The sequence below is a fragment of the Apium graveolens genome, chromosome 5, assembly GCF_009905375.1.
Source record: "Apium graveolens cultivar Ventura chromosome 5, ASM990537v1, whole genome shotgun sequence".
Classification (NCBI taxonomy): domain Eukaryota; kingdom Viridiplantae; phylum Streptophyta; class Magnoliopsida; order Apiales; family Apiaceae; genus Apium; species Apium graveolens.
The window spans coordinates 98,603,380-98,625,509 of NC_133651.1; the positions used below are offsets into that span (position 1 = coordinate 98,603,380).

A 22,130-nucleotide genomic window follows, 5' to 3' on the forward strand; every position below is an offset into this window, starting at 1 on the left:
TCTAAGATATCTAAGCCGTTGTGCAACTTGCTCGAGAAAGATGTGCCTTTCAAATTCGATGATGAATGCTTGGCAGCATTCGAGACTCTCAAGAAGAGTTTAATCACCGCACCAGTCATTACGACACCTGATTGGAGAGAACCTTTTGAGATGATGTGTGATGCAAGTGATTATGCAGTGGGAGCAGTTCTTGGACATCGAAGGAATAATATCTTTCATGTGGTCTACTATGCTAGTAAGACGCTAAATGGAGCCCAAATGAACAACACCACTACTGAGAAGGAGCTCTTGGCTATAGTTTTTGGTTTCAAAAAATTTCGATCTTATCTACTTGGGATAAAGGTGACAGTGTTCACTGATCACGCTGCCATCCGCTACCTGGTCTCAAAGAAGGATTCGAAGCCTAGACTTATTTGTTGGGTTCTCTTGCTATAGGAATTCGAATTAGAGATCAAGGATCGAAAAGGTACTGAAAATCAAGTAGCTGACCATCTCTCTAGATTGGAGAATCCGATTCTACTTGACATGATAAGACATTGATCAACGAATCTTTTCCGGATGAGCAGTTGTTCGTAATTTAAGAGGAAGAACCATGGTTCGCAGTCATTGTGAACTATCTTGTTAGCAATATAATGCCTCCTAATATGAATGCGGCTCAAAAGAAGAAGTTTCTGCATGAGGTGAAGTGGTACATGTGGGATGAATCATATTTGTTTAGACAAGGAGCTGACCAGATCATCAGGAGATGTATCCCATTCTGTGAGATGTAGGGGATATTACGAGACTGTCATTCCACAGTTTATGGTGGACATAATGGTGGTGAAAAGACAACAGCTCGTATTCTTTAAGCAGGGTTTCTCTGGCCTACGTTGTTTAAGGATGCACATCAGTTCGTTTTAAGGTGTGATCGTTGCCAAAGAGTTGGGAATCTTACCAGAAAGGATGAGATGCCCTTAAATATGATGCTTGAAGTTGAGGTATGCGATGTTTGGGGAATCGATTTCATGGGACCATTTATCTCATCCTGCAATAATCAGTACATCTTGCTGGCAGTCGATTATGTCTGCAATATTTAACTCTCATCTCCGACTTTTTCCTGGACAGTTGAAATCAAGGTGGTCTGGTCCATTTATCGTCAAAACTGTGTTTCCACATGGAGCGGTGGAGATTTTTGAGAACGATCCGGGCCAAGCATTCAAAGTAAATGGTCAGAGATTAAAGCACTATTATGGGGATACGACAAACCGTGAAGTGGTTAGTGCCGTTTTATTGACAACTTGATCGCATTACTCTACGTCAAGCTAATGACGTAAAAGAAGCGCTTCTTGGGAGGCAACCCAAGATATAAGACCATAGGAACCCTTAGAATTTAGTACTTTATCCAAAAACCCAAAAAAATCAGAAAAAAAGTTGGCAGAATTTTTTTTTCCAGAGACCTTGCAGGCGCCCGCCTGCTAGGACCAGGCGGCCGCGCGCTAGCAGGCGCCCGCCTGCTGGTGCCAGGCGACCGCCTGCGGACCTGATTTTTGAAAAAATAGTTTTCAGCCTATAAAAAAAACAGAAAAACAAAAAAACAAAAAACCACAGCCCACAATCCCCATTAACCCATGATTTCTTCCCCAATATTAGCCACAATACCCACTCCTAATCAAATTCAACCCGTAATCTTACTATATATATACATACAACCTCTCCATACACATCTCATATACTTTCAAATCTACCAAATCTCTCCTACACACCAAACATAACTCTCTAACCCTTATTTTCAGTTTCCATGGCCCCAAAGAGATCACGAACTGTAGGGAGCAGCAGCACCATTCCGACTGCTGATTCTTCGAGGAACACTGCTGCGAGGCCCCTATTGTTGGATGGGGCTGCTGAAGAAGAGTACACCAAGCTTCTTACTAAGCCTATTATGAGGGATAGGGGGTTCTTTCCATCAGGGAGGGATGGTGATTTGTTACCAATGATTGCTGAGAAGGGATGGATTATATTATGTGAGTCACCTGAGGCGGTTCCGATGAGTATCGTTCACGAGTTCTATTCGAACGCCAAGGCCGACAAGAATGGGTTTTCTGTTGTTCGTGGGCTTATTGTTGATTATCAGCCCGAGGTGATTCGCCGTGTTATTAAGCAGCGACAGAGGAAACCGCAGGAGGAGAATTGGAATGAAAGGTTCCCTGAGGATTTTGATATGGACTTGATTATTGCTACTCTCTGTCGGCCGGGCACAGTGTGGAAGTTCAAAAGGGGAACTAACGAGTATCGTAATTTCCAAACTGTCGTGATGAACAGGTATGCCCGTGATTGGAATGCATTTATGTGTGCTAATATTCTTCCGTCTGTACATGCACATGAGGTTACAATGGAGAGGGCTAGGTTGTTATGGGGAATTCTGAATGAGGAATATTATGTGGACCTTGGTGAGTACATCTACCAAGGGATTTTGAAGTTTTTGAGGGGGAAGTCGCAGTACTATATCCCGTATGCCTCTATTGTCCCAAAGTTTTGCAAGGCATGTGGAGTCCAGTGGCCGTCTTATGAGCAGCTGTAGATGCTGGCCGCTCCTATTGATTCATCAACGCTGAATGTGATGCAGGAGTGGACGGGTGGAGATCCCGAGTCACATGGTTTGGGATATCATCTCCCAGGAGGAGTTCCAGCAGCTGGTGCTACCATGGCTAGGTCCAGTTAGGCTTGGGGAGAGGCAGGTCCTTGGAGAGCCCAGGGAGGAGATGGTTCAGGATTAGCTGATGTCCAGTACATGAGGTTTCCAGGAGGATGGATGCGACGTATGAGTCGCATAGTCGGTTTGTGCAGGAGCTCACCCAAGCACCTGGGACTGCATTTAGCGGCCTTGGAGCTAACATCCAGTGGCCCGTTTATGGTGAGGATTCTGCTTATCTACCTCCTGAAACTCCACCCTCTGAGGGTGATGATGATGATGATTCTTCTGAGTAGGTATACCCTGTGTTCCTTTCTATTACCTTCACTGGGGACAGTGAAGATTTTAAGTTTGGAGGTGGTAGTTAAGGAACATATTTGTGTGTGTCATGTAGTTGTATTTTCATGTTAGTTTAGTTCATATAGTTGCATATTTTTGCCATATAGTTTTTTTTTATTTTATAGCTTTATTTTGCATGTCATATAGCTCATGCATATACCATGATCCCTTTGTGTTGCTTTACTGATTAATATGTGATATTGATGCGAGTGTAGTGATAACGTTAGAGTGATGTTGAATCTTGTTAGGTTGGCATGCATGCTAGAAACACTTGTAATTTCACTAAGTTTTAGAGTATGCTTAAGAACTAGATTGTTGTCATGGTTTGATGGTTTTTGAGGTTAATCTATTGCTTATGCTTAGAATGCATGATAGGCTCTTAATGATAAAAGACATGAAAAGATAAAAATTGGAAAAAATTGGAATTCATTTCTAGTAGTGGCTAGGCGTCAAATGGATAGTAGCCGACTCGTATTGTATATGAGTAATCTAGGGTTGAGCAAGATGGAGCGAAATACACTTGCTCAGAAATTGAAAAAAATAGAAAAAAAAGAAAAGAGAAAAATAAAGAAAAAAATATGGGTTAATGCACAATTGATCATGAGTGGGCTCTTTGGTATTCGAGTTATTAAGTTCTTAGGGGACTTTGTGCCTAGTGACCTAAGGCTTTTATAGTCTGGGATCCGCTAACCTAACGCTCGTAAATGGGTACCATTGCATAAGTCTTTTGTGGAACTCACTCGTTGCACGATCAAATAAGCATTTGTTTATGTGTTGAATAAAAGCATGATTCCGTAATAAACTCCAATAATCTTGAATTGTTATAAGTCATTTTGTGTCTAGAATATATTCCTCGTATAATCTTATGATTGCCTTGAGGATAATTAAGTTATGGTGATTGATCTAGTTTCGAAGCATATTGTTATTCCCAGTGGACTAACAATGAGATTTACAGAAGGGGGTTGAATGTAAATCTCAAAACTTTTTCAAGTTTTGAGTAGCTTCTAAGGCTAAGTGTTTTAATGAGCAAATGTGTGTGAATGGCTTGAAGCTAATACATACAAATATATATTCAAACACAAATGTAAAGAACACAAAGAACTTAAAAACTTTTCTGGTGGATTTGTTGTTCCACCAGAGATGTGTTATTTCAGAAAATCTGTGATTCAAAGAATTAAATCACAGCTGCTTCCTAGTACAAACTAGATGATTTTCTCTCTGGATTTTTCTAAACAGCTCTGGAAAATTCACATCTAATTACTAGCTGCTACTTGGTTTATATATCACCAAGTTTACAAGTGAAGACAAAACTGTAAAATACAATTAAAAAGGCTCTTTACATGTTTCTTCTTCATTTCTCTATCCAATGCAATTTAGGCTTAGCTGTTAATCTTTGAATACTTCCTTGTTTGCACCAGAATGGAAATGCTGCATTTTCTTGATTCCTCCTAGAGGCTTCCACATTCCAGTTTGTCTCTGTCAACCCATGTGCCTCTGTCAGCTTATGAATTATCACTATCAACTGCTAATGAACTAAGCATCCGTTGAAGCTTTCATCCGTTGATGCCTTATCCGTTGAGGCTTTATCTGTTGAAGCTTTATCCGTTGATGCATTAGCAGTTGAAGTCTTTATCCGTTGAAGCACTTATCCGTTGATGGATATTATCCGTTGAAGCTTTAGATACATCCATTGAAGCTTTGTTTCTTATCCGTTGAAGGTCTTCAATATCAGTTGATACTTCTTCACTTATACAAAATTACAAGGCATGAAATATTTAGAATTAGCCCTCCTATTTGCATATCCACTAGTAGTCAACATGACTGATAATTTCCTACAACATCTAAGAATTATAACTTGAATCCAGAGAATAAAATGTGCTACAATACTAAACTTATTGCTAAGTAAAGCTACTCCTTCAACGGATAGCCAAGATGGTCTTATCCGTTGAGGCTACAAACACTAGATTTCTACTTAAGTGTTTTGTATAACTTATCATCAAACTAATACACATATTCCTAACAATCTCCCCCTATTTATGTCTACTAAAACTGTAGGCATAAATTTGGGTTTAGCTTGATGATAACAAAACAGTTGACAAATATATTAACTGTAATAAAGCAGAAATTCAAAAGTGCTGCAAAAATGTGTATGCTGAGATGGAATTGAAGAATTACATTGTTTCCAAGGGTGCTCCTTTAGCCTGAGCAGATTAATTTCTTTTCCTTTGATCCCTTGTTTTCTTTCCTAGCCTCCTGTCATTCTCCTCTATTTGAAGTTGAAGTTGTCTGTAGAACTCAACTTCATCTTCTTCATTGATGTCCAACTTAGATTGCATATCCTTGAGAGTTTCATTACTGGCAATCTTGAGCTGATCTTCAAGTCTGAAAAATCTTCTGACTCCTTTGTTGTCTCTGAACTCCATCAACCAATGAGGTGATTTGTGAACTGTAATTGCTCTTTCTTGAATGAGTAATGTTCTAGGCAAGGCATTGGGCTCCCACCAAATTTTCCTTATATTGGCAATCTTGTTGAGAATCTCAGTCTTGGCAGTCCTGGTAAAGCCAGAATCCCTTTGTATGGCTGAGTAGACTCTAACCAAGGTAGAGTAGCCTTCATTCAGAATCCTGTAGAGAGGCCAAGTTCTTTCCCCACTTCCTTTGTATTTGAACACTAGTCTTTCTGGTAGCTGTCTATAGGCAGCTATTCCCCTTACTTCCTCCAGCTCATCCAGATAGAGTTCAATGTCTGAAAATTCTTTTATGTCACAAATGTGAACATAATCATCCTTAGAGGCTTGTGGCTTAGGCTTAGGCTTCTGAGTGAATTTGATTGAGATTTTAGAAGGTGTTGATTTGATTCTTCTTTTCTGCTTCTTTGATGGTGGAGAAGAGGTTAAGAAGGTGGGCAATTTGATGGCGTCCCAATCAATTGGTTCCTCCTTAGGAATGATTGTTTCACCATGAATGTTTATGAAGGGGTCAGGCACAATGGGTTCATGAATAGAAGGTAGTGGTTTGGATTTTAATTAGGTTTCTTCAGTCTCATCTACCATCTTTCTCTTTGCATTGGCCTTCTTTCTGTTCCCTTTCTGCCATTCCTCTCTTTCCTTACTTCTTTCTTCCATATCATTATCAACCATGTCCCCCATACCTTCATCTTCACTTTTGTCTTCAATTTCTTTCTTTTCTTCAGCTTGACTTGACTTTAGCTATTTTTCAAGCTTTGCTTGTGCTCTTTTGTCAGCCTTTAGCTTTTTGGCTTCTTCCTTCAACCTTCTGGTTTCTTCCCTCTTGGCTATTGAGAATTTGGGATGTCCTTGCATCACACAGATGCTCTTTCCCTCTCTAAAGATAATAGCCATGTTCCTCCTTACAACCACATCCATGGTCTCTTTGTGCTTTATGATACTTCCACCCAAAACCTTGTCTTCATCAGGCTTTGGAAGAGGAAAATCCACTTCTTTCATCTGAGCAAGGCTTAGAGGATTCTTTGTAGAGTCCTTATTGGATCTGTTGTTGGGCTTGAGAACCATAGGTTTCAGATTCTTGGAAGAAGTCTCTCCAACCTTATTCCTCCTTACTGGCTTGAGCTCCATAATAATTGGTTCCACCTTTGTGCTATGCTTCACAGATTGTGATTTAGAAGTTGTAGAACCAAAAATTTGTTGCATCTTTTCATCAATTTTCCTCCTTTGCTCCTTGACTTGCAATTCAGCTGCTGCTATCTGGATTAGATCAATTCCATCAAGCTTTCCTTTGATTTGAATAGTTGGAGAAGTGGTGATGGCAGGAACTAGCACTTGAGATATTTGAACTGTTGTTGATGGCTCTCCTTCCCCTTCCCTTTTATTCTCCCCCTTTTTGTTATCATCAAGGGTAGGGGTCAAGCCTTGTGCTTTTGCCAGCTGCATTAGTAGATTTGTCTGAGTTTGTTGATTCTGAAGAATGATGACCATAGAGTCTTCAATGATCTGAACTCTGTCTTCCAACCTGGTCAGCCTCTTGTCAGCATCAGATGCTTTCCTCAGTCTCCCCAACAAATCTTACATAGTACCATAAGGCATGACTGAATCCAACTTCTCAGCATTGTAGGATTTCAGATCAGCAATGTCCTGCTTGAGTTCATCCACACTTAGATTCTGTTTGAAATGCTGCAACTGCAAGAGATGCAGAGAGTCCAGATGAGCTTGAAGAATTGCCTTGGTACCAGCATCTGTAGTCTCCTGAATGGCCTTCTGAATAGTCATTACTTGCCTGACCAAAGTTACACCAAACTCTCCTGGTGTAGATGCCTTTGCCCATGCCCAATCAGGGAGATCTGGAACAGAACTTGGGCCTGCTTCTCATCCTAAGTTCATGCTCTCATCCAAAGAATTAGAGTCATCATCATTAGAATTTACTCCAAATTCTTCAGATGGCTCACCAGTTTGAGAAGGCAGCCTGTTAACAGCAGCTTTGTCTCTGAGAAGAGATTCTGAAGTGTGTACAATGTGTAAAGTCTGTTTTGCCTCCACATTGCCCTGAGCAGCCAACAATTGATAGGCTGGAACAGGGTGAGTAAAAGTGTCAGCATCCAAGGAAATGTTATCAATTACAGCTTTGTAATGTTGCTGAAATTGTTTTCCCTTGTCTGCATTATCCACAATCATTGACTCACTAGCAATGGCTGGATCCACCCTTATAGCTTCTGTACCTGCCTTTCTCTCATTTTCTCTATTTTCTTGCATCAGGGGCTCCCCCTGGCTCACACACACCCTCACACCCTCACCTTCTAAGGTGGCACTCCCCTCACTCACTTTTGCCATGCTGGAAGAAATAGCATGCATATGGTGACTCTCAACCTCTTCTTTTGCCTGGGAGCAACCCAGCCTCTCACTCAAATTATCACTCCCTTCCCTCAAACCTAAAAGTGATTGTACAGTAACCATGTCCTCTACAGTTGGAATTGGTTCTGTTATATGTGTAGAGACCATCAACGGATAGGGAGTATCCGTTGAAGTGGAAACTGATGGTATCAACGGATAACTGCTGTTAAGCTTATCCATCGAAGAACAACCACTTGTCAACGGATGATAGATATCCGTTGAAGAAGGAAAAGATGTAGATATTGAAAGTGACATAATTGTTGAATCTGTGTGAATTGATTTTAAGTGAGGTGACACAGATTCTTCAACTATATCTGAAAGAATTGGCTGATGATCCAATAAATCATCTAAAATATGATGATCATCAGGTTTTGAGTGGGGCTCCTCCCTGAGTTTTAATGAGGGAGAATCAGGAAGTGATGTGAATATCATATCCACATCCAGAGAGGGTGATGGAGAGTTTGATGATGGATGTATTTCTATTATGAGAGAATGGGGCTGTGACTCCACATTTGCTGGAGTCACATCAAGCTGAATTTGAGAAGGCAAAGATACAGGTGGATGTATCTGTGCTGTGTGTGCCCCTTGTGTGGAAACTAGGGTCTTGGCCTTCTTCTTCCTTGAAAAGGCTTTGATTGGTGAATGTGTGGCTTCAGTGTCCCTCCCTCTTTTGTTTTGTGTCCCTGGTTGGGGACTATTTTCAATAGTTGCACCCTTTTGGGAGGATGCAACTAGGGATGTGTTTGACTCCTTTTGAACCACCACAGTCTTTTGAGAGACTGTGGCTTGGCTGGCTGGTGTATCACTCACCTCTCCCACCTTATCCTGGGGGTTTCTTAATGTTCACCCCTCCCCTCACCACTCACACCCTGTTCACTCCCTTCAGGGTTTATGGTAGTTGTTACAACTGTTGTCTTTTGAGAGACAACAGAGGTGGTTTTCTTTGGCTTGTGTTTTGAAATTTTTGTTTTGATGGCTTTGGTAGGAACCTGTTTGGACAAAGACACAGATTCCATTACCACACTGGAAGGCAAAGAAACAATGGGGTTGGAAACAGTAGGAGTTATAGAAGTGTTTACCTCACTTACCTGTGGTGCATTCATGATTGGCAAATATACCAATGGCACCTGGCTGTTGAGGTTCATTCTCAAAAGGTCTGCAAGGACCCTTTTCTCTTGTGCCCAGCATTTGAGTTTATTGTTCTCATTTGATATAACCAATCCTTCAGCAACATGGTTAGCCAATAATATAAAGAATCTAGCATTATAGATGTTATGTGGTCTATTAGATTTGTTACCTAATCTGGAACCTAATTCTAGCATGACACAGTTGCTAAAATTAAAGTACCTATCAGAAACTAGCATATAGAGCATATTAATAAGAGATGAAGTTATGGAATCAAAATTGCTAATCTTCCCAGAGAAAACCTTGATAAAGGCATCTCCAAGAAAACTCCATTCTTTCCTAAGGCCCTTCCTTCTAATACTACCTAAACTAGCAGAATCAAAAGCATAGCCTATGGAATCTAACATAGCAGATACATCTTTATCAGTGTGTGGTGTCATGGCATTATTCTCAGGCAACTTAAAGCAAGACTGTATATCATCACAGTTAATGCAATAATCCTTACCTTTGAGAGAGAAGGCAATAGTCATATCTGTGGAGTCGAACTCTGCAGTTGTCCAAATCTCCTCAATCACCTCACAGTAGATGGTTGGGGCTTCCAGCATTGCATAGCTTAGTTTGCAGTTTTTGATGAAGTCCATCATCTTGTGATAATCAGAATGGGCTTCATTCTTTTCAACCAAGGCTACGAAATTATTCTTTTCATAAACAAATCCAGATTGAGACATAATTTTGACTACTGGTGCCATTGTTGTGAGTAGAGGTTGCAGAGAAAAACTTGAGAATTTTGGGAGAGAAGGAGAATAAAAATTGCAAGAAAGCATAAAGTGAAAATAAGAATTCAATGGGATTTTATACTTTCTTGAATTAAAACGTAAATAAAATGATTAAATGATACTTTTAAACAAATTACAGCCGTTTAAAAATAAAGAAAACTGTAGAAATTCTGAAAACTGCCTTTAATACAAATACATACAACAGTGTATATCTGTATCAACGGTTAAGGAAAAGAATCAACGGCTGTGACTCACTTAAAGTAACTGATGTGACAATTCAACGAATAAGGTAAATAGTTATCCGTTGATGATCAACACTATTTTATCCGTTGAGGGATAAAATTACCAGAAATGTATTTGTCTTTCAACGGATAATGAACATCCGTTGATAGAACAATTTTGGCTTTAAACGGATAGGGAATATCCGTTGATAGAATAAGTCTTACTTAAAGCCAACTTTGTTCTTGCAGCAAATTCATTTCAGGCTTCAAGGCAGATTATATAGAGGACATGAATTTATGAATAATTAAGCATACCTAGCTCACTTACTAATCTTGTGAATGTTGATTCATCAAGTTCTGCTTTTCACTTGGAACAAAATGAAGTTCCACTGTACCTTTCATCACATGTTCCCTAATGAAGTGGTACTTGATGTTAATGTGCTTGGTTCTTGAGTGCTGCACTGGATTTTCAGTAATGGCAATGGCACTTGTGTTGTCACAGAATATAGGAATTTTGTCAACAGTTAGTCCATAGTCAAATAGTTGATTCCTCATCCATAGTAGTGCACAGCAACTACCAGCAGCAATGTACTCAGCTTCAGCTGTTGATGTAGAAACATAATTTTGCTTCTTGCTGAACCATGACACAAGCTTGTTCCCTAGAAATTGACAGGTGCCAGTTGTGCTTTTCCTGTCTATTTTGTAGCCTGCATAATCTGCATCTGAGTAGCCAATTAGATCAAAACCAGACTCTCTAGGGTACCAAATTCCTAGATTTGGAGTCCCTTTGAGATATCTGAAGATTCTTTTAATAGCCACTAAGTGAGATTCTTTAGGGTCAGCTTGAAATCTAGCACAGAGACATGTAGAAAACATTATATCAGGTCTACTAGCAGTTAAATATAAAAGTGAGCCAACCATGCCTCTATAACTTGAAATGTCCACAGACTTTTCAGCCTTGTTTAATTCAAGCTTGGTGGCAGTGGCCATGGGAGTTTTTGCAGATGAACAGTTCATTAAGTCAAACTTCTTTAAAAGATCATAAATATATTTAGTTTGACTAATGAAAATTCCACCACTAACTTGTTTAACTTGTAAACCAAGAAAATAAGTTAGCTCTCCCATCATGCTCATTTCATATTTACTTTGCATTAACTTAGCAAACTTTTTGCAAAGCTTATCATCTGTAGATCCAAATATAATATCATCTACATAAATTTGAACAAGTATTGTAGAGCCATTAACATTTCTAAAGAAAAGAGTTTTGTCAACAGTACCTCTTGTGAAGTGATTATCTAGAAGAAATTTTGACAAAGTCTCATACCAGGCTCTAGGTGCTTGCTTTAGTCCATAGAGTGCCTTCAACAGATAATACACATAGTCTGGAAAGTTTGGATCTTCAAATCCTGGAGGTTGGCTTACATAAACTTCTTCCTCCAATTCCCCATTTAGAAATGCACTCTTGATATCCATTTGATAGACTTTGAAATTGGCATGGGCTGCATAGGCTAGAAAGATTCTGATGGCCTCAAGTCTGGCAACTGGAGCAAATGTTTCATCAAAATCTATTCCCTCTCGTTGAGAATAGCCTTTAGCAACCAATCTGGCTTTATTCCTTATGACAATGCCATTTTCATCCATCTTGTTTCTGAATACCCATTTTGTGTCAATAGAACTCTTGTTCTTTGGCTTGGGTACCAGCTTCCATACTTTGTTCCTCTCAAATTGGTTTAGCTCCTCTTGCATTGCTAAAATCCAATCTGGATCCAATAGAGCTTCTTCCACTCTCTTAGGTTCCTCCTGTGATAGAAAGCTACTATACAAACATTCATCTTGAGTAGCCCTTCTAGTTTGCACTTTAGATGTAGCATCACCAATGATCAGTTCAAAAGGGTGATTCTTGGTCCATTTCCTTTGAGGTGGTAGATTAGCTCTAGATGAGGTTGCCTCAGTATTGTCATGATGTGAGATAGAATGTTGATTGGTTGAAACTCCCCCTGAGTTGCTGATCCTTTGAAAGGAATTGGGAGCTCTATCAACTGATGAAGTGAATTGATTATCCGTTGACAGACTGTGATCAACGGATGCTTCATTATGAACTTCAACGGATGATGCACTTTGTCTTTCAACGGATGCTGCATTGCTTCTTTCAACGGAAGCTAAATTATGACTTTCAACGGATGCAACATTCTGTGCATTATCCAAAGGCAGATTTTGAATTCTTCTTGAGATGCCTTCTTCATCATTCTCATCTTCACTATCATCACAATATATCTCAATATTGTCAAATTTGAGTCCTTCATGATGTCCCTCATCTGTTAGTCCATCAATCTTTTTATCATCAAACACAACATGCACAGATTCCATGACAATGTTGGTTCTTAGATTGTAGACCCTATATGATTTTCCAGCAGAATAACCAACAAATATTCCTTCATCAGCCTTTGCATCAAACTTCCCTTTGTGATCAGATTGATTTCTTAAGATGTAACATTTGCAACCAAAGACATGCAGAAAGTTTAAAGTTGGTTTTCTTCTCTTGAATAATTGATAGGGAGTCATGCCTTTTGCCTGATTGATTAGAGAAATATTCTGAGTGTAACATGCACAGTTAACAGCCTCAGCCCAAAAGTAAGTTGGGAGTTTTGACTCTTCAAGCATTGTCCTTGCAACTTCAATTAGTGATCTGTTCTTCCTTTCCACCACACCATTTTGTTGGGGGGTCCTTGGAGCTGAGAACTCATGCATGATCCCATTTTCTTCACAGAACAACTTCATGGTTGAATTCTTGAACTCAGTTCCATGGTCACTCCTAATATTCCTTACTTTGAAATCAGGATGATTGTTGACTTGCTTGATATGATTGATAATGATTTCACTAGCTTCATCCTTTGATCCAAGAAAATAAACCCATGAAAACTTTGAGAAATCATCTACAATCACTAGGCAATATTTTTTCCTTGAAATTGACAATACATTGACTGGTCCAAAAAGATCTATGTGTAGCAGTTGTAATGGTTCATCAATTGCAGATTCAAGCTTCTTACTAAATGATACTTTCTTTTGCTTTCCTTTCTAACAAGCATCACATAGTCCATCCATTGTGAATTCTACTAGAGGCATTCTTCTAACTAAGTCCTTTTTGACTAGATCATTCATTGTCTTGAAATTCAAGTGGGACAACTTCTTGTGCCATAGCCAACTTTTAACTGAACTTGCTTTGCTGAGAAGACAAGTAATAGACTCTGCATCTGTAGAGTTGAAGTCAGCTAAGTACACATTCCCTTTTCTAACTCCAGTTAGAACCACTTTATTGTCCTTCTTACTTGTGATAATACAGGCTTCAGAATTGAAGGAAACAGTATTCCCTCTGTCACATAGTTGAATGATGCTCAATAAGTTGTGTTTGAGACCATCAACCAATGCAACTTCATCAATGATGACATTTTCTTTTGAAATCAAGCCATATCCCATAGTGAATCCTTTGCTGTCATCTCCAAAGGTTATGCTAGGGCCAGCTCTCTCCTTAAACTATGTGAGCAGGGTGAAATCTCCTGTCATGTGTCTTGAACAGCCACTGTCCAAGTACCATAGATTCCTTCTTTTTCCCTGCACACAACAAAATCAATCAAGTTGATTTTGGTACCCAAGTTTCCTTGGGTCCAGCCTTGTTAGTCTTTTTCCTAGACTTCATTCCTCCTGCATCTTTTGACTTAGGTAACTTTGGGTCAACCTTGATCTCAGATGTGGTTGGTTGAAGTGTAGGGTTAGTCACAGAATCATTTAGCACATTTGATTGAATTTGATAAGGCATAGATTGTGCAAACATGTTATTCCATATAGGCATATTGTATGGCATTTGAGGCATACTAAATGAAGTAAAATAAGGATTATTAATATATGGCATGTTTGCAAAATGTGCATGGGGATTCTGATGAGACATAACAGGCATAGCATGCAGATGTGACATAGACATGTTAGGCATGGAGGGATTTGAAGGCATGGGAGCATTTTTAACAGATTTGCAATTATCAGATAGGTGATTAAAACTTTTACAATGCACACAGCTTTTTCTAGGAGCATACCTAGCAGGTGTGTAATTGTTATATTTATTAATCCCTACCTTCCCATTTCTTTTAGATTTTCTTTTAGTTTCCTTCTTATCCTCAACCAATTTAAGCCTATTTTTCAGCTGATCTAAAGTCATGTGTCCTATATTCACCTTACTGGCATCTTTGGATGTGCTAGCTCCTTCTTTGACAAAGTTCTTGAAAGTTGAATCATCCTTCTTATTGAGATTTTTATTTTTAAAATTACTTGCCTATTTTAATTGATGAGCCTTCAACGGATGCTCTTTTTCTTCCTTCAATGGATAACTTTCATCATCCGTTGATTCCACATCCGTTGACAATCCATCAATTAATTCTAACTCCTTTTTATTTTTCTTCCAGACATCCTCACAGAATGATTCAATTCCCTGAACCTTGGCAATCTGAACACTAACATCCCTAGATGTTTTCCAGGCCTTGATTACCTCTTGCTCACTTTCTAACTATTTAGAAAGAATTTCTACTTTCTTAACAGCTTCTTCTAGTTCACTCTCAACAGTCAAGCATTTAAGTTTAATCTTTTCAAGCTCAATTACCTGATCCTCTAACACAGCATTCCTATCACTTAAAAACACATTATTCTCTTTGATCCTAGTGTTTTCCCTGGCTAGTTATTTAAGGGAAACTCGCAAATGATATAATTTATTGGACATATCATTTATGGCTTCATTGCATTCATTTTTAGAAAGCTGAGAGAGATCAGTAGTAATTACCTGGTTGCTTGATGAACTAGTTTCATTTTCATCAGACTTAGCCATCAGGGCTAGGTTGACATATTCCATATCATCATCTTCATTGACTCCATCTGCTGCCCAATCATCTTGAGTGAGAAAAGCTCTTTCCTTTTGTTTGAGCAAATTAAAATACTTCTTTTTGTAATCAACTTGCTCAAATTTCTTCTTATCAGAGGTTGGCTTCCTACACTCACTTGCAAAGTGTCCACTAATGCCACAGTTATAACATCATCAGAGTCATCCTGACTGAATTGTTTTCATCCTCAGCTACTTGCTCTTTATCCTTGCTTGATTCTGATTTGCTTGTGCCAATTTTGAGAGTTGGCATTGTCTTGTCCTCATTCCTGGCTCCAACCTTCTCACTGTCAGCTACAAGTGCAACTGATCCTCCTTTTCTCTTTCCCTTTTTACAACAGCTCATCTTGCTCCATCTCAAGTTCATATGTCTTCAAAATTCCATATAATCTTTCAAGTGTGAAGTCCTTATAATCTTGAGAATTTCTTAGAGAAACAGTCATAGGCTTCCATTCCTTTGGTAGAGACCTTAGAAATTTTAAATTGGAGTCCTTGACTTAGTACATTCTGCCATACAGCTTCAATCCATTCAACAGTTTCTGAAATCTGTTAAAGGTATCATTCAATGATTCTCCTTCTTCAAAATGAAAATATGCATACTGTTGAATGAGAAGCTGCATTTTATTTTCTCTAACTTGCTTAGTGCCTTCACATATAAGCTGCACAGTATCCCAAATTTCCTTAGCAGTTTGGCTGTTAATGAAATTGTCAAACATATCTTGATTTAGGCCATTAAACAGAATGTTCATGGCTTTCTTGTCCTTGTGAACCTCTTCAATATCTTCAACAGTCCATTCTGCTTTTGGCTTGGGAATAGACTGTCTAACAGCAACTGTTGCAGTAGCAGCTGTGGCTACCTTGTGAGGGATGTGAGGACCATTTTCAATGCAGTTGATGTAGCTTTCATCTTGAGAGAGAAGATGTAAATGCATCTTCACTTTCCAGTGATGATAGTTATCTCTTTCCAAGATTGAAATCTTTACACCAATATCCTTCTTACTCATGATGTTAGCTGAATAGATCTTTAAACTCTTTGTATGTTAAGAGCTTGCTCTGATACCAATTGTTATTCCCAGTGGACTAACAATGAGATTTACAGAAGGGGGTTGAATGTAAATCTTAAAACTATTTCAAGTTTTGAGTAGTTTCTAAGGCTAAGTGTTTTAATGAGCAAATGTGTGTGAATGGCTTGAAGCTAATACAGACAGATATATATTCAAACACAAATGTAAAGAACACAAAGAACTTAAAAACTTTTCTGGTGGATTTGTTGTACAACTAGAGATGTGTTATTTCAGAAAATCTGTGATTCAAAGAATTGAATCACAGCTGCTTCCTAGTACAAACTAGATGATTTTCTCTCTGGATTTTTCTAAACAGCTCTGGAAAATTCACATCTAATTACTAGCTGCTACTTGGTTTATATATCACCAAGTTTACAAGTGAAAACAAAACTGTAAAATACAATTAAAAAGGCTCTTTACATGTTTCTTCTTCATTTCTCTATCCAATGCAATTTAGGCTTAGCTGTTAATCTTTGAATACTTCCTTGTTTGCACCAGAATGGAAATGCTGCATTTTCTTGATTCCTCCTAGAGGCTTCCACATTCCAGTTTGTCTCTGTCAACCCATGTGCCTCTGTCAGCTTATGAATTGTCACTATCAACTGCTAATGAACTAAGCATCCGTTGAAGCTTTCATCCGTTGATGCCTTATCCGTTGAGGCTTTATCTGTTGAAGCTTTATCCGTTGATGCATTAGCAGTTGAAGTCTTTATCCGTTGAAGCACTTATCCGTTGATGGATATTATCCGTTGAAGCTTTAGATACATCCATTGAAGCTTTGTTTCTTATCCGTTGAAGGTCTTCAATATCAGTTGATACTTCTTCACTTATACAAAATTACAAGGCATGAAATATTTACAATTAGCCCTCCTATTTGCATATCCACTAGTAGTCAACATGACTGATAATTTCCTACAACATCTAAGAATTACAACTTGAATCCAGAGAATGAAATGTGCTACAATACTAAACTTATTGCTAAGTAAAGCTACTCCTTCAACGGATAGCCAAGATGGTCTTATCCGTTGAGGCTACAAACACTAGATTTCTACTTAAGTGTTTTGAATAACTTATCATCAAACTAATACACATATTCCTAACACATATCTGTTAAGTATTCGCACACACCACATTTCTAGTTGTATGATAGCTTGCGTGATTTGATTGATATCTAGTCGCCTAATTGCATTTATTGATATTTCATGTGTTGGTTGGTTTATTCATCGCGCTGGGGATCGTTGCATTCATATAGTTTGCATTCAGGCATGTTTTATTCGGAGTTTGACTCTGTGCTGCTTGAGGACAAGCATCGATTCAAGTTTGGGGGTGTGATAAGTGGCATTTTATACCACTTAGAGCATCTCATAACGGCTTGAATTGGTGTCTTGAACTCGAGTATTTTGTGTATTTGACGCGTTTTCGAGTGTTTTTGCATTTCAGGGTATAACTTGCTTAGATAAATGGATTTCATCAAAATAAGCCTAAGGAAGTGCTTGGAGTCAGTTCCGGGTTGATGCGAAGTATTCAGCAAAAACAGAAGCAAAATAATAATTTTTCCAGAAGGGTTGCAGGCGCCCGCCTGATGAGAGCAGGCGACCGCCTGGTAGCAGGTGCCCGCCTGGAAGGAGGAGGCGGCCGCCTGGGTGCGGATTTTCAGAATCTGATTTTTAGAATTCTATTACGATTGGACTTCTGTTAGCGCTGGTTCTTGTGGGTTATTATATAAACAATCTTGGAAGAAGTTTTCAAAAAGAAGAAGATAGAAGATAATCGAGAGCAAAGGCAAGAAGACCGAGAAGACCGTTTTAGCACACAACAACGAAAAAGAGGAAGCATACGTTTATCTTGTGATTCTTTTAATTGGTTGTAACAGTGGATGCTAGTTTTCTTTATGCTTTGAACCTTAATACTCTTACGAAATACTTCATTATTTATTAAGTATTTTATTAGTTTATATCGTTGTGTTATTATCATGTTTTCATATGAACCCATGGTGACGATGAGTTCTATTATGGGCTAATTGTGATAATGGGGTCATAGCGGATTTACTATGGATTTCTTTAGTTAATTGTTTAATACCTTGGCATGTGATGATTGTATGATATTTATCATAGGTTGTGCTTATTCGTCTTATGTGCATCGCAAATATGTAAGATAACCTGTTAATCTCTTGTGAAGCGACAGTGAATCTTGCGATTTAGAACTTGCCATGCTAGCATAGGTTCGTGTATTGTATGCATGATTAGTGGGTAAATCTAACCGTTTTACTTGCCCTATGTAATCATAATAAATAACTTGCGCTTAAATCGTTATATTGTAAAATTCTGTAGACGTATAGGGTCTCAACATAATTGATGCCTATTCAACTTCTATCTTAATTGTGGATGCTTGGTAGAATGGTATTCGTACAACGAAAGTTGGCGTCTATCAGTTTCGTGTTGTTTGATTAATATCATCACTATTACATGCTAAGGGTAATAACAATAACTATTGAATGAAGTAGTAATGAAGTTATGATCTCATGTGTGTTTAATATTGTTAATTCAAGTATTTAATTCTCGTAGTTATTATTAGTTAATCAACCTTAATTGTTATTGTCTTGAAATTAAAGAATAATCATACATTGGTGAGTAAGTGTTAATTAGATATAATTAATCAGAGTCTCTGTGGGAATGAACTAGAAATCATTCTATATTACTTGCGAACGCGTATACTTGCGTGAATTATTTAGCGCATGCTTTGTGCCTAACAACAACCATCAAGGATCATGCCTTAGCAGACTTCGTGGTCGAATGCACCATTAGCGACCAAGAAGTCGGGGGGGGGGGGAGATAGTAACCTCAGAAGGAGAGAAAGATAAAGATAAAGATAAAGATAAAGATGCGACTCTGAAAGAGTATTGGGTTCTCCATTTTGACGAGGTGCTCAAAACAAAATCTAGTGGTGCATGCCTAGTATTGCAAAGCCCCGATGGGTTCATGATTGAGTATACTTTGAAGTTGGACTTCCCAACTACGAATAATGAAGCAGAATACAAAGCATTGATAGCCGACTTGCGCTTGGCTAGAGTCGTGAGAGCCAAAAACCTTAAGGTTTTTGGGGACTCAAGACATGGTTGCTCAAGTCAATGAAGAGTTTGAGCCAAGGATGATACTATGACCAAGTACCTGAGAGTCGTGAAGGGAATACTAACTCAGTTTGATGAATAATACGCAGAACATGTTCCGAGAGAGGAAAACACTACGGCCGATGCCCTATCCCAGTTTGCCTCATCTGAAATCGAGAACTATCCGAGAAGTATCTACTTCCATGTGCTGAAGATCCCTACTATACATGCCATAAATTTGATAGCACCGGTTGGTGTGATAAGTTGTTGGATAAATCTGATCAAAACCCATCTTGAGACTGGATGGCTCCCCGACAATGCCTAGGAGGCATGCAAGCTGTCGGTGAGAGCATTGAGATATTCATTGATTAAAGGCCTTATGTATAAAAGGTCCTTTGTTATTCCATACTTGAAGTTCCTGAGACCTCTTGAAGCAGAGGAGGAACTTAAGGAAGCCCATGAGGGAATCTGTGGACAATACTTGGGGGTAGGACCCTCGCTCACAAGATAATCCGATTGGGATTTTACTGGCCAACGATGCTAGCTGATGTAAAGGCTTATGTAAAGAAATGTGACAGATGCCAGAGGCATGCTCCAATAGTACGACAACCCCCAGAGAGGCTTACATCTATCAGCACATCCATCCTTTTTACAATGTGGGGAATGGATATCCTTGTACTGTTTCATATAGCATTGGGATATAGGAAGTTCATTGTGGTAGCCATAGACTCCTTCACAAAATGGATTGAGGCTAAGGCACTAGCCAAGATAACCACCAAGCAAATTACCCAATTCTTCTGGAAGAATGTGATATATCAATTTGGGATCTCACACATCATTATCACGAATAATTGGCGATAATTTGATAATGCAGAGTTGAGAGAGTATTACGATGATAACAACATGGAGCTTCGCTTCACCTCAGTTGTACACCCAGAGGCAAACGGGAAGGTGGAAGTTGCTAACAGAATCGTCCTTGATGGACTTAAAAAAAGGGTTGAACGGTCAAGGAATACTTGGGCAGAAGAGTTAATGAATATACTATGGGTGTATCATACCACCTGCAAAGTAATAACTGAAGCCACCCCATTCATGTTGGCTTACGGAGCCGAGGCTGTGGTGACCCTAGAAATCACCCATGGATCACCTAGGATTAAAGCTTATGAACCAGAAACCAATGAAGAAGGCATGAGGCTCGTTCTTGATCTCATTGACGAGGTCAGGGATAAGGCCAACGCCCGCAATGTAGAGCATCAATGAAAAGTCTCTCTCTTTTACAATAAAAGAGTTAAAGAAAGGTTCTTTCAACAAGGAGACTTGGTTTTAAGGAAGATTGATGCATCGGGAGTCGGGGAGAGAGGAAAGCTAGCCCCTAACTGGGAAGGGCCTTATAAGGACATGAATACATTAGGACGAGGATCCTACAAGTTAGAGACCCTGAACGGTGATGAAGTGCCCCGCACTTAGCATGGTTTATTATGTTTAGGACATTCATAACGTGTTCATAGTACTTGTTATTTAGTTTATGAGTAAGGTCGACGAAACCATCTTATGTAAGGGTTGAACCCGATTTTCAGAGATATTTTCTATTTATGCAAGTTTATTTCTATAATATTTTCTACCAATTTATTTAAGTATGAGCATCTAAAGAATGCAAGTCCCAAAGGACCAAATGCCAAAAATAAAAGACAAGTATGAAATGAGATCAAACGAAATGCATAAATAAAGATCCCGAAGGATCACAAATTAAGTCCCGAAGGACCAATAGGTTACAAACTGATATAGTTCAAATAAACAAATTCTGAAAATAAAGCCACATGTGGCCCTCAAAGCCATGCAAGGATATCGAAATAAATCCTCAGAAGAGTCCTGCTCGGATGGGTCCATAACAGACATCTCCCAGGGCAAGTGAAGAGACTCAGATCGACCAAGTCCGAATACAAGCTATGAACGTCTTTGTTATTCCCTAACAATCTATCAACATAATTACAGAAGGGGGTTGTATGGAATTCTGTTTACTTTTTGAGATTCTAAAAACTTCTTACAAAATATAATTATGCTTGAATATGCTAGTGTGTGGATAAATAATAATAGTATTCAAGAACATAAAGTAAATAAATAAATGTTTAAAAACTTTCTAGTGGATTGAACTTTCCACCAGAGATATATATGTGAAGAAATCTCTGTGATACAAAGTTGTACACAACTGCTTACAAGTAACACAACTAAGAACTTGAGAGTGCTAAAAATACAACTTATAAAGACTCTTTAGTTGATGTGCTTGAAAATGCTTTCTAATTCTTAGTTTTTTTGTTACTAGCCACTCTTGGTGTATATATCACCAAGTCACACATGTGAAAATAAAACTAAATGTAAAACCTATTAGCTAGGTCCAATCACATATTTCTTCATTTCTCTATCCAATGCAATCCAGTTAGATACTGCATCTTTGAACGTCCCTGTTTTGCATGGAAATGGAAATGCTTCATTTTCTTCTAAATCCTGATTCCAGGCTGCCACATTCCTTTTGTATACAATCAACCCATGTGACTATCAAGTCACTGTCAACTGCTATTTGAATTGATTATCCGTTGAGGCTTCATAGGTGTTATCCGTTGAAGCTTCATCTGTCATCTATTGAAACTTGACTAGCTCATCCGTTGAAAGTATTCTGAATTATCCGTTGAGCTTTATAGGTCATCTGTTAAAGCTTTGTAGATTAGCAGTTGAAGTAGATTCCATAGCAGTTGATACTCTTTCACTTATACAAAATTACAAGGCATCTTCTATATACAATTAGCCCACCTATTTTGTATATCTTGCTAGTAGTCAACATGAATTAGAAATAACTAAAATTCCCAAAACCCCAAACTAATCTAGTATACATAATGTGTTACAAATTTATTTAATATAAGCTAGTCTTTCGACGGATAAATAATGTGATCATCCATTGAAAGCTGCAAACATATTTAACCTATCTACTTAGAGTGTTTTGGGAAAGTTATCATCAAGCCTACAACATATTCCTTACAATCTTCCCCAATTTAT

The 22,130-nt window shown here is 38.6% G+C and overlaps 1 protein-coding gene across 1 annotated transcript; it reads left to right on the forward strand.

The window, feature by feature from the left end:
- Positions 1 to 2,784: 2,784 nt before the first annotated feature.
- LOC141660279 (uncharacterized) lies at positions 2,785 to 20,342 on the forward strand. The gene is made up of 2 exons (XM_074467250.1): positions 2,785 to 2,935; positions 19,957 to 20,342. The coding sequence occupies exons 1-2, from the start codon at positions 2,785 to 2,787 to the stop codon at positions 20,340 to 20,342; spliced, it is 537 nt and encodes a 178-aa protein (XP_074323351.1).
- The last annotated feature ends 1,788 nt before the right edge of the window (positions 20,343 to 22,130 follow it).